Source organism: Bidens hawaiensis, unplaced genomic scaffold (genome assembly GCF_021521415.1).
Source record: "Bidens hawaiensis isolate Kalapana, Puna unplaced genomic scaffold, B.hawaiensis_p1.1 tig00029282_1, whole genome shotgun sequence".
NCBI lineage: Eukaryota > Viridiplantae > Streptophyta > Magnoliopsida > Asterales > Asteraceae > Bidens > Bidens hawaiensis.
In genome coordinates, this window is record NW_027494824.1 from 249,255 (window position 1) to 265,292 (window position 16,038).

General features: G+C 34.6%; 2 protein-coding genes and 1 non-coding gene across 3 annotated transcripts; 1 reads left to right on the forward strand and 2 right to left on the reverse strand.

Moving 5' to 3' along the window:
- Positions 1 to 722: 722 nt before the first annotated feature.
- LOC143578495 (calmodulin-binding receptor-like cytoplasmic kinase 2) lies at positions 723 to 6,223 on the forward strand. Its single transcript, XM_077062062.1, has 6 exons — positions 723 to 987; positions 2,526 to 2,758; positions 3,639 to 3,807; positions 3,886 to 3,975; positions 4,600 to 4,898; positions 5,808 to 6,223. Exons 1-6 carry the CDS (start codon positions 723 to 725, stop codon positions 6,126 to 6,128), a joined length of 1,377 nt encoding a protein of 458 aa, XP_076918177.1. The 3' UTR covers positions 6,129 to 6,223.
- A 2,626-nt stretch (positions 6,224 to 8,849) lies between these two features.
- LOC143578506 (uncharacterized) lies at positions 8,850 to 10,222 on the reverse strand (the record flags this gene model as incomplete). Its single annotated transcript, XM_077062072.1, has 3 exons — positions 8,850 to 9,538; positions 9,637 to 9,700; positions 10,070 to 10,222. Coding segments are annotated over 3 exons (729 nt in total), but the record flags the coding sequence as incomplete, so codon positions are not given.
- Positions 10,223 to 14,841: 4,619 nt separating this feature from the next.
- LOC143578513 (small nucleolar RNA R44/J54/Z268 family) lies at positions 14,842 to 14,926 on the reverse strand. The gene has a single exon (XR_013143283.1). It is a non-coding gene; the product is annotated as a small nucleolar RNA R44/J54/Z268 family (small nucleolar RNA).
- Positions 14,927 to 16,038: the final 1,112 nt, after the last annotated feature.

Here is a 16,038-nt window from a genome sequence, read left to right on the forward strand (position 1 = left end):
ACTAACATCGCTAGGATTCCTTTAGCCGCAGATCGTTTGGAACAAATACGTTATAAGTTAAAACCGTCAACAACCAATTCATTAGTTAGGACAAAAAACGAGTTGAAACCGACACCGACCAAAAAATTATAGTTAAGATTAATAAAACCAATAAACCTATAAGAGCATTCCCAGTCCATCTCACATCTCAATCTCTATAATTACACTACAAAACATTACATTTTTCTCTCATGTTCTCTTTAATCTAATCACAACCAATTCAACTAATATTAAAAAATAGATATAAACAAACAAAGTTTCCCCAAATTTATAAAAAAATCACTACATTTTTTTTATCTATCCTATAATTTATACTCACAACTGCTCAAAACCTTACACTATAATTTACAAACCGTCAGATGACACCATATTAAGTCTTTCCGAAATGAAGAGCCACCATATGTGACACGGTGATTAGTCCACGAGCAGTTGGTCAATTTGTTGTATACTTATTATTATTATTATTATTATTATTATTATTATTATTATGTTTTGATTTAGTCTTGTTTTAATAATTTAATCCCAAAGAATTATTCATAAACACACAGACATTCGGTTAGACCAATATCTTCCGGTAAACGATTGAATCCCACATATATCATCACTTATCATATTATTATTATTATTCTCTTTATTATTTACAATCCAAACAAACACAAAACAACAACAATAACAATTTACATATGAATCAAACGCGAAGATCACCGGTGACTGGCTCCGGCCAAGTTTGGAGTCATCAGAGTTCAAGCCCCACTTCTAATTCTAATTCTAAATCATCTAAATCAAGTTCCGGTTCAGTTATATACGGGTTACCCAAGATTCAAGAACCAAAACCCAAGAAAGATGTCTCATTTTTCAGCCGTATGGTCAGGGTTTTTACATGTAGTGGTGATATTGCTTCTAATGATGATGATAAAGAAGATCATGCTCAATCTGCTGCAATTCAATGTAAGTTTTACTAATTAACTTAGATATTTTATTAACTTAATTCATGTAATGATTCATAATTCAGCTTCTTGTGTACTTAATTTGGGGATTTTGAATTTAGGGTTTACAGTTTTAAGGTAAAATCATGTAGATTTTGGTATTTGTAAAGGTTAAGGTTTGGAAGTTAAATTTAGGAATTAGTTGTAGATATGTTGCATTTTTTCGGTCGGTAGATGGCATACTAATTGTGTCGAGTTGGAGGGTTGAATTGTTAGACTCGGGCATGAACTGTATCATTATTTGTGTCAAAGATATCAACCGTTAGCTGAGCGGAGTAGTGTAAACAAGCCGGGCACGACTCACGAGCTCAGTTCGTTTATTATTTACTAATTGATTTGCTGCATGTTTACCTGACACCAGTGGCGGATCTAGAACAAAATCTCAGGGGTAACGTTTCATACAATGTAAACGAAACAAAAAGAGAAACACGATAATAAATAAATCTAAACACATGGGTTGCAGATTTATCCTCTTAGGTTTTCGAAATCTAGAAATCGAGCCATTGCATCGGGTTTTTTTTTTCACTTTATCAAATGTTTCTATTTTGACCGAACAAATTCAAACACTGTTCAAATACTCATTACCCATTTGATTGTGCGAATTCGTCTTGATAAGCTTCAATTTACAAAAAACATCCGGTTGCGGCTGTAACCGGTAAAACCAACGCTATCTTCATTACCTGGCAAACCAGAAAGGATGCCACTTTTCCTTTGGTTTATCAAATATTGGAGCTAGCGTCGGCAATCGTGGTTGCAACCGCAATCGCTGAAAGGTGTTTTTCTTAAATGAAGCTTATCAAGTCATATTTGCGCAGTCGCATGAGTGATGAGTTTTTGAACAATGCTCTGATTTGTGCAGTCGAAAGAATAACGTTTAATAAAGTAAAAGAAGAGGCTGTAATGACTCAATTTCAAGTTTTCAAAAACCGAATACAAGCAATATGAACCTTATGTATTTAAATTTATTTATTATCGTGTTTTTATTTTTGTTTTGTTTACATTGTATGAAATACGGTAAAAAAAATAAATAAATTTTAAACTTCAAACTAAACAGCAAACATAAACCAAGTATGGTTAATGGGTCATTGGGTTTTAATTAGTTTGGGCTTTAAACTTTGGTTGAGGTTTAATTGGTTTGAACTTTAAACAAATATGGGTAACATATTTTTTCAGGGGTAGTGAAGGCTACCCCTGCTAAGCCTGTATATCCGCCACTGGCTGCCACTTTATTGTAATTAGTTTGTTTAAATAATGAAAAGTTTCATTGCAAGTATAAATATATGTTTTTTTTGGATTTTTATATAATGATAATAATATATGCATATTGTAATACAAACACGACCCGTCTAACCCATTTATAGAAACGAGTCAAAAAGGTTGACATTGAGGCTGGTTGAAACGGGCCAAACAAAATTGGATGGTTGTAATAACATTTGTTCAACATTCGGTTTGATTTACATTGAATTTCCAGAAAGTGTTAAAAAGTGTGTTTTTATGCAGCTTTCACAAATACAAGCAACAACAAGCTGGAGCACTCGGCTTCTACTACGTCTTCTGTGGCTTCTATGGCGTCTAGTGGACAACAGGCCCCGGATGAGTTAACTTTTCAAGATCTTTGTAAAGCAACTGGAAATTTCTCGGCTGCAAATATTATCGGGGAAGGAGGTTTTGGGACTGTTTACAAGGGAAAGTTGAAGAACGGAACCGTCATTGCTATAAAGCGTGCCAAAAAGGTTCTTTATGTTTTTGGATCTCTTTCTTGTTGGACTAATAGTTTAGTAATTGTGACGGGTTGAATTGGTGAATCTGAACACAGGCCCATATAGTTTTTGTCAGTGATATCAACCTTAACATGGACACAAATAAAGTCGTGTAAGCGTGTAACCCGGGCGCAACCCATTTATTGCTACGAATCAAACGGGTTGACCGTTAGGGGTCGGTTTGGGCTCAAACTGTACCAAAAATCCAACATATGGTTTTTGAATGTTTGAAAACTGTTCAGTTTTTTCGATTTGGGTTCTGTTCGGTTTTGTCATTTGGGCTCAAAAATTTTCAGCCGAAAAGAAATAAAAAATCCAAAAATATGGTATGGTTCGGTTTTTTCGGTTATAATTACATGCAAAACCAAAGCGAAAATTTCAGTTTTTACGAAATCATAAACCAAACCGTCAGTTTTTATTTGGTTTCGATTTATTCGGTTTCATGCACCCGTATATTGATAGTTGTAAACTTGTAATCAAGTGGTAAACGGGTCATAAGCGGACTGGCAGGTTGTAATATACATGTTTATCTGGTACTCTTTTTAACCTTATCAAATATATATCTATTATAATTTTAAGCTGTTTGACGGGTCAACCATGCCAAACTTGAGCACGATTGACTTCTATTACCGTGTTAAACATGTCAATCCGAACATGACTTTTTATCAAACGAGTTAGATTTTACAACCCAAAACCTGCTTATTTCTGTGTCATCTTTTGTATCGTGTCAGACTGTCAGTTGATACCTCCCCTAACTAATAACCGTGAAAACAAAGATTTAAAATTGAAAACTTTTTAAGCACTCACATGTTTTATATGATTTTAATTGTTTATTTTCATTTTGTTATTGCAGGATAATTATGACAAAGAGACACCAGTGGAGTTCAATAATGAGATACTAACATTATCAAAGATCGAGCATCTAAATCTCGTTCGATTCTATGGATTTGTAGAACATGGAAACGAACGTTTAATTTTAGTAGAATACGTTCCAAACGGAACTGTTCGTGAACATTTAGACGGTAAGCCAACGCTTTTCTGAAAGGGACAGTTTCGTTCTTTCATGTAGATGAATACTATTATTAAGTTTTCCTTTTCAGGTAAACGTGGAAATGGGCTTGAAATTGGAGAACGTTTGGATATCATGATCGATGTAGCTCACGCAGTTACATATTTACACACATATACAGGTAGTTTTTCATGATTATAACATTCTTGAAATTTTCATAAATTTCTAGAATCATAAGATAACCATTTTCTTTAGTTAAAACTTAAAATACCATATTTCCCCTTACAAAGTAGTTAGAATACCAAATATACCCAATTCATTATAAACAATTTAATGAATGACCATTTTACCCTTATTTTTCTTAAACTTTAAAATTTCATATAACCATCTTTAACTTCATTTTTTTATTAGTTTCCCATTTTTAGCTTAACATGTTTTTATCATGTGATTATCTTGTTCGAGTTAGATTGCTTATCGTTCGATTATCATGCGATTATACCTGCTAGATTATCTTATTTGAGTTCGATTTCTAATTAGGACATTCAAATTCGATTGTTCTATTATCTGCCGTCGAGAGATCAAAAGAGGTGAGACAATGGTTTGGTTCGCTTGCTAATCGTCAATGTAGATCAAAACCAAAATAAGAAATAGGGTTTAAACAAATATAATGGGAAGAGGTAGAATGTAAAAGTTCATTAAAATTGGGTATATATGATATTTATAGTTTTGGTTGGGTATATATGAAAGTTTTCAAGTGTTTTAAAGAGTATATATGAAATTAATCATTTTCTTTATTGTTTCGCAGATCAACCGATAATTCACAGAGATATAAAATCATCAAACATACTGTTAACCGATAAACTGCGTGCGAAAGTGGCTGATTTTGGCTTCGCGCGTATAAAAGTTGAAGATGCGGATGCCACTCATATTTCAACTCAAGTTAAAGGAACTGCAGGCTATATGGATCCTGAATATATTACTACATACCAACTTACTGATAGAAGTGATGTTTATTCATTTGGGGTTTTGCTTATCGAACTTGTGACCGGAAGATTACCGATTGAATTAAGTAAGCCGAATAATGAGAAGCTTACAATAAAGTGGGTAAGTGAAAAATAATTTACTAAAAGATTTCAACACAGACCAAATTGGCCCATTGTCATTTTTAGGGGGTGTAAACGAGCCGAGATAGGCTCGGTTTAAGCTCTATCTTTACAGTTCAAGCTTGGCTCATGAGTAGTTCTTCAAGCTTGAGCTCGGGTCGTTTATTATTTAATCTATATACATTTATGATTGTTTTTATATATTTTTAAATTATATTTTAATATTACACGATATATACTTATGCGCTATTTGACATATATAATTTGTACTATTTATTATTTTTATAATTATTATTATACACACACACACACACACACACATACGTACGCACATAAATAATGTATTAAATAAAAAAGTATATAAATAATAGGCTCGTTTAGGCTCCCGGGCTGGCTTGAGCTCGATAAGTGAAGTTTGGGCTCGGGATTGGCCTCAGTTTTAAACAGGCTTATTACTAGGCTTGAGCTCGGCTCAGTTCGAGCTCTATTTATGAAACTTAAGCTTGGCTCGTTAGTTATCTATTAAATAGCTTGTATACATTCATAATGTGGTTTTTATCATAATTTAGTACATAACAGTTATTGTTATATAAATATATATTTAAGATATTTAAAATATTAAATAAAAGTTACAATAAGTGGCTCATTTAAGCTTGAGCTCATTTAAGCCCAGCCCGTTTCAAGCTTTTAGCGAGCCATAAATATATATTAAATATATTACATAAAAACTCTATAAATAGGCTCATTTATGCTATCAAGGCGAGTGAAGTTTGGGCTTGGGCTTGTTTGTTAAACAATCGTATTTTAAGCTCGAGCTCGTTAAAGCTCGTCTCAATTCATACTTTTAGCATGCTACTTCGAGTACCTTACGAACGACTCGGCTCGTTTACATTTTACAATCATTTTGCAGGCATTGCAAAGATTAAAAGGAGGGGAGGTGGTGCTGGCAATGGATCCAAAGCTAAGGCGGAGCCCGGCCTCGTTGATGGTGGTTGAGAAGGTTTTGAGATTAGCAAGACAATGTGTGGCCCCAACGAGGCAACATAGACCGTCCATGAAGAAGTGTGCAGAGATCTTGTGGAGAATTAGAAAAGATTACCATGAACATGCTGAGGTCATGGCGGCTGCAAACCATTCTGTACAGGTACCGGAAATTGATGCTAGAAAGAACCGGCGTGAGTTTTTTGGTATTGAAGATAGTAGCGACAACCAAAGGTTTCAGTCTGCGTAGAGGGTGAATAGAAAAGGTTTTGTATGTAGAAGATTATTATTCAATTGTGTATTTGTATTTCGCATTTGTATGTTTTCTGTAATTGTTTACACATACATACACATATTTTTTGGTGATTGATATTTTGGTAGATAATAGTAGTTTGAAGTTTTGTATTTTGGTTGATTGCAACAATTGTATTAATATTAATATAGGTTTGTTGCTATGGGAGTGATAGACATGAATAATTGAGTATGTTTTTATATTCTAGCTAATCCAATGTTTAAGAAGCTGCATGACACCTCAAAGCAAATTTAAAGTGTTAACATAACTTTATTTAAAAGAGATCTTTCCAAATCTTTTCATGATCGCAAAAGATAAAGGTTGTTTAGTTCGTTCTTGTTGTAAGGTGGTTGATGGAAACTTAAACTTGAAGTGGAGATGGAAACGATCGAATATGAATCAGTTGGAGAAGTTTGAGCTCTTGGCATGTTTAAACATCCGACAGACAATCACGTTAAGTAGTATACCAGATCGTTGGGTTTGGCAAAAAGATTCGTCAGGCATATTCTCGGTGGCTGCAATGAAGCATGTTCTATTCAAGAAGTCTAACCCCTCTGTCCCGTTTATAATGAAGTGGAATAGTTGGGTTCCGTTAAAAGTCAATATTCATGCTTGGAAGGCGGAAATGGATAGGCTCGCGACTCGTACGGCGCTCTCAAAAAGAAATATTCAGGTGAATTCGGTGGAGTGTTGTCTATGTGGGGATTACGACGAGTCTAGTGACCATCTTCTCACCTCATGTTACTTTGCCACGTTAGTTTGGCAGTTCGTTAGTAACTGGTGCCACATCCCCCCTATTTTTGCTTTCTCGGTCCGAGACTTGCTTAAAATTCATGAGTATAGCAACTTGGATCGGAAGATAAATAAGGTGTTATATGGGATCATTCTCACGGCTTGTTGGTGTATTTGGAAGACAAGGAACGAAGTCATTTTTCAAGGCACTTCGGCGAGCGTCTCAAAAACGGTGGCGGACATAAAATCGTTAGGATTCCTTTGGATAAAAAATCGATCTTCTTTTAAAAATTTGCTTTGGAAAGATTTGTGTAATTTTTCCTTTTAATTTCCTTTTGTATCTGGCTTCCTAGCGCCTTGCTAGTGGTTTTAAAGAAAATCGCCGTTCGAAAAAAAAACATAACTTATTATTGTTTTTGTTTATCTACTGCTATTTATATGAATAATTTATGGCTTCCACGTAGATATATAACACAACATTAAATCAGGTTGAAATTATCAATCTATAAACATGAGCATCTAGATATAAAAAGACAACAATCACCATTTAATAAAGCAATAATAATAGTTATGTTATTTTTCTCAAATTCAATACATATATAAGTGTGATTTTTCAATTCAAGAATTATAAAATATGTTTGGATACAATAATATAGCCCCACCAGTTACAGCACAAAATTCAATTTAAAATTATATACGACTCGAGTAACCCGATTAACCAGACCCGACAAACCACCCGAAACTCGATTAACCCGACCCACAGGACCCAAACCTTAATAGGGTCGGGTTGCGGATTAATTTATTCTTTTATAACCTAAGCCGATAGCGGATTATTAACATTTTTTTTTCTTAATAACCTAAGCCGCTATTGGTAATAGCGGATTAGGAACAAATTTTTTTTTATATAACCTAAGCCGCTATTGGTAATAATGGATTAGGAACAAATTAAAAAAAAATTATTCTCATCGTCTTCATCAGTTGAACTACTGGTTGAATTAAACCACAAAACACCAACCAAGCCATCTAAAAAAAATTATCAAATTGATTGAATCAAACAAAACTTGTAAGGTATTGATGTTGCATTCAAATCCTTTGTAATAATCCTTTGTCATATTATGCATGTGATAATGGTGCTTGTGAAGAAGCTATGGAGACTACAAAACTTGTAAGGTAAAGTGATTGATATTGCATTCTAACCCTTTATAATAATGGTCTTGTAGAAACTTTGTCATATTATGCATGTGATAATGGATGGGCTTGCTGGAAAATAATGAAGCCAGCATGTGTAGCTTGTGCAGAAGCTTTGAAGTATTTGTCATTATACAGGAGAATCCAAAATTAACTTGGTTAAGGTACACAAATTAAATGGGTTAGTTTGGTTTGTTAAAACTAACTAGGTTAACTTGTTTTTGTTAAAAGTAACGTTTGGTTAACGGGGTTAAATGAAATTCAATGGTATACTCCTAATCCTCTATTGGCAATAGAGGATTAGCATATGTGTCAAGTAATCCGCTATTGAGAATAACTGATCCATATTTCCTTCCTCATAATCCACTGGTAGCTATGAAGGATACACCACAATCCTTTGTTTTTTTTTACCCCACCATTTTAAAAAAAAAATGTCTTGACTAGGCGTTGCCGAGAATCGAAAGCTCTAACACCATTGATACAATCCAACTTCAGCTGTTAACTAATGGCACAGTCCTTATGCTAACTCGAACTCATTATTATGTAACATGTTATCTACCTTCTACAACCCAACTCTAAAGCATTTTCATCTCCACTGTTAGCTGATGAGTCCTGCCGGAACCATTTGCTAATAGTCCGGTTTTCAGGCTTTCGGCTATCACTCATTGCTCATAATTGACATAAACAAGATACGCCTCAACATGTTTAATAGATTAACACTAAGGGGCGGTAACTGCATAACAGATAAGTATGCAAAACCAAAAAAAAAAAACTAGTATACCAGGCATTTGTTTGTCATAGAAAGCATAATCAAACACATTCAGCAAAACAGGTCTAAAGTAAAGACTTGCAACCAGTCAACCACACACCTTACATCCAATACAGGAATCTATAACTGACCGAAACAACATGCATGAAGAACGATGCATTCATATTTTAACGACTAGGCGAACCAGACCTACTCCTCACACTGCAACTTGAACAACTCCTTGAGCGAGATCTGGGGGACGCACTTGGAGAATACCTCCTCGACCTAACAGGCGACCTGCTAGAAGAACAACTCCTGTAGTGCCTCCTTGGAGAAGACGATACGCTTCTAGAAACCCCCCGATAGCGCCTGCTCCTACTCCTACTCCGCCTGTAGTCAGGTGAATAATCCCTACTTGAACTTCTGTAGTCCGGGGAATAATCCCTAGAGTAGTGTCGACCACGCCTCCTGTAGTAACGGTCTTCTGGAGTGTAAGATCTGGAATGGTGGCGGTTCCTCCTCAAGTAGGACCCACGTCTACCGTATGGAGAGGTGGAACGAGAGTATGATCGTCCGCGGCGCCGCCTACTGTAATATGGTGAGTATGACCTTGACCGTGACCTGCTCCTATCTCTTTCAGATGAGTAACAAGGAGAACGGCTTCTTGAATAAGGAGAATATGTCGGGGACCGACGACGAACTGCTTTAACCAACCACAAACCAACAGTTAGCCAAATGTCATGTTTACCCTTTGTGATGCATAACAATATTAATGCATGTATTTGTTTCAAAACATACCATGGGCAGACCTCAGACCAAGGTATCTTCCTGGAGTCGGGGTGCGTCCTCTTCGCCTCCTGGCCTGTAAATTAACAAAAAAAAAAACCATGAGTTCAAGAAGCAGAAATACAAATCATTGTCATTTTCATAAGCATGAAAACACAAATATTTGTAAGAGGCTCTGGTATCAAACAAAATAGCAAATAAATAAAATGAAGGAAATGGGAAATGGTAATATACAAAGTCTGATATTTGCTTTTGATGTGATTTGTTAATTTGGGAGTCTGATGAAGAGCTACAACATACAGCAACCTCTGTCAAAACAAACACTTCATCCAAGAAAGCAAACAACTTGATAACTTGATAACAAAACTATAATTATAAACATAATTTTTCAGATACGCATTGCAAATAATGCAACAAACACGAGGTTATAATAAGATAAAATTACCTTCTCCACAGTAATGACACGACCGTCAAGAACAGAACCGTCTAAGTACTTAATGCACCGATCGGCATCCTTGATACTCGACATGGATACAAAGCCGAATCCACGAGATTCCCGTGTCCAAGGATCAATCACAAGGCGAGCATCTTCCACCTGTCACAATACATTTCATCATTGTTATTACATGAAACCCTGATTTCAAAGTTGATTGTTGGCATTCATGATACAAAATTCGTTATTAATAACACAAAATGAAAATCCAATTGCTATGATTGACTTTTTCATTATATCTTTACTATCTCTTTATAAACTTTATTTATTTATTTTTTTAAATACTTTGAAAAATAATGTTTTTTAATAATTAAATACTTTGAAAAATAAGGTTTTTTAAATATTGATGTACACTATAATGGCACGTCTATATTAATACAACAATTATTTACAACTGTTTATATAGAGATGACAATGAGTCGATTATATGGGCCCATACCCATCTCTCATATCGAATTATAAAACTGTCCATACCTAGTCGCTTACTCGCCCGGCACCTATTTAATACCCCACGAGGCGTGTGTACACACATGTGATGGGTATTCTCTTTTATGTTATAACGTGGTTAAAATTACCTATTGAGATGTTCATTAACTGAAATTCATTCTTAAGCACTGACTAAAGATACAAAATATTTAATTATATTTGTTAGAATTATATCATTGTAAACGTTTCAAGTTTCTAACAGCTTTAAAATAACATTTATGATATCGTTTTAAAATTATTTAGAATAATTCAGTTTAGATATGGATAATGTTCAGGTAGGCGGCTGAGTTTCACCTAATACCATATCCGCCACACATATGCAAATTCTTTGGAAAATAGTCTCATATCCGTCTCAAACGTTTCATGTCCAGGTTCTTTGAGAATACCCATTCCAAAATTGATTTGTGCGACTAAAAGTAAAAAAGACCAAAATCCAAAAGGAGTTTTGTCACATGCCTTGTTTCTTCCTTAGTTCCTTATTATAATGGGAAAGGAAATGAGAAGTACAAACATCACTAGTGTTGTTTATGTATGAGAAACGTACAATTAACTAATTATGCATTTTTTTTAATTTGAGATTTTCGAGTTTTCTCACATGCCTTGTTTCCTTGTTATAATGAGAAAGGAAATGAAAAGTACAAACATCACCAGTGATGTTTATTTATTGATGTCACGTGTCATGTTGGCAGACTTTTTATGGATCCATTGATGTGAATATGGTAATTTCCTATCCTCCCTAAATGTTATATAAAGGAACCATTCGCCCCTTCTACAACATATACCCATTTTTTGTGGAACTTTTTTTTCCAATGGATTTGGTGGATGAGATCTTGTAAATGGATCTGCCTTCCAAGAGCATACCCAGTGCTTGACTTAGCCCCCGATATTGCGCAGAGTCTGGAAAGGGGCCGGATCTCTTCGCGATACTAATATACACAGCCTTACCGTACACTTTGTGCACAAGACTGTATTCCACAGCTTAAACCCATGGGATCTACCTCCCAAGATATTATAATTTCGGTCGTGATTTCTCTGTTTAAATTAAAATGTATCAATCGTTTATAAGTTGGTTTTACAACAGATCATGCAATGAACTCAACGCAGAATAACTATGACTGTTGTCAAAATCAAATTTTAAAGATTCATACATTTTTCAAAGTCAAAGCTCACGTGGAGGGCTTGGAAGGTCCACCTCGGGGGCTTAATAATGTGGGCGGTCGATTGCTTATAATAAACAATCTTTATCTTTATGGTGTTTGTGTCCCTCTTTTTTTTTCGATTTTTGTAGTATATAAATATACAAGGATTATTGGATTAAAATAATCTCACCTTTAATGAGTTCGCCAATAATAATCCCATCTGAGTTATTTCCGTCTGGCAGTCCACCTTTTCCGTGTTTTTTGTTTTATGATCCCCCGTTAAAAAAAATTTAACGGGGTTAACTTTTTGCTGATGTGGCTAGATGAGTTGGCACACACCCCAAAACACATGGCTGCTACGACGTCGTTTTGCACCTCACCATTTCACACCGGAATATCCTCTAACCACCATCGGACAACTCTACCGTCTTCAACCTCTATCCTAACCTTCACCAGCCGCTCACCTACCCCTCTCCGGTTATCAATACACAGTCCAACGGTGGTTGCGGCAGCTTCCAACGCCGTAGAAGTCGAGAAACCGGCGGTTTCGAATTAGGGTTTAGATGACATCAAATCGTCTTCTTCGAATTAGGATTCAGATGACATCAATTTGTTGATCATCTTCTTTTAATTACGGTTTAAAAGATACCGTCTTCAACCTCTATCCTGACTTTCACCGGCCACTCACCTACCTCTCTCCGATCGTCAATACACTGTCCGGCGGTGGTTGCGTTAGCTTCCAACGCCGTAGAAGTCGAGAAACCAGCGGTTTCGAATTGTGGGTTAATAAAATCAAAGAAAGAAAGAAAAAAAACCATGTAGGATTTTTAATGACTGGTATTTGGAGTTAATTTTATATCTGCTTGTTTGTAGTAAGTGAAATATCTTATTTATGATCCATGGGATTTGTGATCCGCGATCACGTGGTGAGAGGTTAGTTTAGATAAAAAGATGACCATTGCTTTTTTTTACAAATTACATATACCAATTAATAATATCGTGCTTTTAATTTTTGTGCCAAAATTATTTTCTTTGATTTTTTGTTCTTTTCTTGCTTTGTTTTTCTATCCTTATTATTGTAATGAAACATATTAATAATAACACATATATGCATTTTATCATTCTATCAAAAGTAGATGATTTGTGGAATGTGGATCATGGTGATTCTTTAGCCTAAAATTCTTCAGTGTATAAATAAATATATATAGAAGATAAAATATAGCTATCTGAAACAGTGAAACTTACCGATCCAGCCAAGGTTAAACGAGCCCGAGCTCGAGCCGCCTAAGAGTGCTCGAGCTTCACTTATCGAGCTCGAGCCGGTTAGTGAGCCTAAAAGGCTAAATAACCAGATGATAGGATTAATAATAATTCAAGAAATTCGAGAATCCGTAACAGAATTAACACGAATTTGATCATTGAAACAATTTGCAAATAAATAGTAAGTTTTACAAAACGATACGAATTGCAATCAGATCTATAAATGATTAATCATTTAATAACGTAATTCAATTCGTAAATTTAATGAAAATTAACTTTTACAGATTCATGAAAGGATATAGAGGAATAGATTACTCACCTCAACAAGTTGTAATGAAAACCTGTGGATCAACAACAAGGATGAATGAAGAGATGAGATAGATTTTTGATGGATGAATGTGATGTAACGTATATTAATATGTGCTGCTGAAGGAATATGAATATGAAAACTTTACGGAAACGGAGGTTATGCCATGCACGTGGATGTTGGAACTCTCCCGAATACAACAGAAGCTTCTGGATTCGGACGCCAAATACACCTTTCAATCGGCTTTACGTTTTTCACCATAGATACACTCGTCTTTTCATCCGGAACTCACTCACCTAAGGCCAACGTCAATGGACACTCACTAGAAGACACATTTAGACACGGCAGTGCGGTGAGATAAAACTCGTTCAGTTTAATGATTACATCATCATCAGGCCCGGCTCTTGTATAAGCCTACTTCGGGCCTCTTTAAAAAAAGGCCTCATTTTTATTAAAAGATGCTATACATGAAATGTATATGTTAAATTGAGCAATCTAGTTTCTTTACTTTACACTATCTAGTCGAAATCCATAAAGTTAAAGTGTTTATCTTCTTGCCCATCGTAAATAATATCATTGAACAAGCCAATATTAACTTACATTTTTTTGCTAACTAAGGATTTTAGTTGATTGTTGTCACTTCTAAATTCAAATAAACAAAGAGAGATTACAATATTGAAATTTTTAAAAGGCCTCAATTTTAAGTTTTGCTTTAGGACTCCACTGCGGTTGAGCCGGCCCTGATCATCACCACATTGGTGCTGCTGAAACTATATGATGGGTGCAGGATTTGAACCTAAGTCACATAAATATGTTACGACAGGATTTGAACCTAAGTCACATAAATATGTTAGGACTTGTGACCAATTTTTTTAAGTTAAGAATCTATACGTCCCATTAAAAGTGTCATGGTTTGAAAAACACAATGTTCAAGGTATATTGAATGTTACTTTTTTTGCTTACCAAATGACAATAATGCCCATGGAAATTCGGTCTATCAATTTTGTTTATTAATATCACTTGTGTGTGTTTAAGGGTACACTTAGAAGTTGACTAATAAATTTTGAAAGTTGACATTTATAATGTGACAAATAAAAAGGGAAATATTAACACTTTTAATGGGACAGAAAGTTTACAATTATGATGACAACTGTTTCAAGATCAATTAGATTATGTTGACCCGTTCCGACCCTAACCCGTTCCAACCCATGACCCGTTTCGACCCAACCCAACCCATTTACCACCCCTATCTAAATGTAAATAATACTTCGAATAAATCGAACACGTTTTATTGTCCTAGCTTAAGATGAGAATTCGTTTGTTGTAGATGTTCTTGTAGGTAATATGACCTGCTAGATTTTACAACTGCGGTAAATAAAAACACAGCATCAGCTGCGATGATTCATTTTATTTGATTTATAATCATCCTAAATTATCATAAAGAAATTTATGCATCATCGGCTATTTAAAAATGTCATAGAAATAAAGATAATAAAAAAGTCAAGTACCAAGAACAAAACAATTATAAAAACATCGCATCAGAGAGATTCCCACAAACAAATCATCATACTCCAATGAATTGCAGATGTCCCTGTCCGGTATATCATCATTTGCAATTTAACCAACAAAACAAAATCAATTTAACAAGTGGAAAACTTAAAATTTAACTAGTGTTATCCTGTTATCAGTTATTAGGCGAAATCGAAATTGAAGTCATCGGATTTTTGAATATACAAATTGTTCGATTTTCGGTTATAGTCGGGGGGGGGGGGGTCCAATTATGTGTAGACATTGCGGAAAAAAATTAAAAATGAAGATGATGATTTTAAGTTTGTAAGAGCGTATTAGAGTACCATAAATATATTAGATGCAAAAAAAAAAAAAAAAAAAAATAGGTGTGTGTTGCGTGAAACCATACGAATACAAAGTTGTTAGACTAGTAGATTTTAAAATTCAAACAGTTTTTAATAACAAAAAAAACTAAAGTTTAGTCACAGTCTTCATTCATCATCTTGTTCATCTTCAAAGTTTCCCGGTCTTCATCACCATCAACCAATTTGGTTCGTTTTTTAAATGGAAAACCAAACCGAAACTCAAAATTCAGCTTTTAAATAAAACAAAAAATTAACCCTCGGTTAATGTTTCATTTTGATTTTTCGATTAATCGGTTTTCCGCTCACCTCGTGCAGGGTACCTAGGCATTATATGTTTGTTGACCGTTCAAAAAAAAAAAGATAAAGTGATCATTGAATTTCATGTGTATCGTACGTATTACCTAGGCATTCTGTGTTTGTTGACCGTTAAAAAAATAAATAAAGTGATCACTGAATTTCATGACTCAAACCAATTATTAAATTTTACTAAATTCATTTTTGCTTATACCTTATTAAAATCATCTATGTTCATTCATACAGATTTGTTAAGTTTTATTGTGTGGTATTTGATAAAGGCCCCTTATAACAGTATAACACTAGTTAAAAACTAAATCATTAGACTTATTGGATGATACTAATCTACTATATAATATTTATATATCGTGTGTGTGTATGATTTTACAAAAACATGTGTCAAAGCTTATACGGGGAGTCATATTCCGGTATGTCTTCCCAACATCATAACTCTTTATTGGAAAGTTAAAATGGATTGGTTCCAGTTCTGGAACTTATAATTATGATTCTAGAAGACAACCCAATTGGACTTGTACAATTTGGATAAATGAGTTGAGAGAA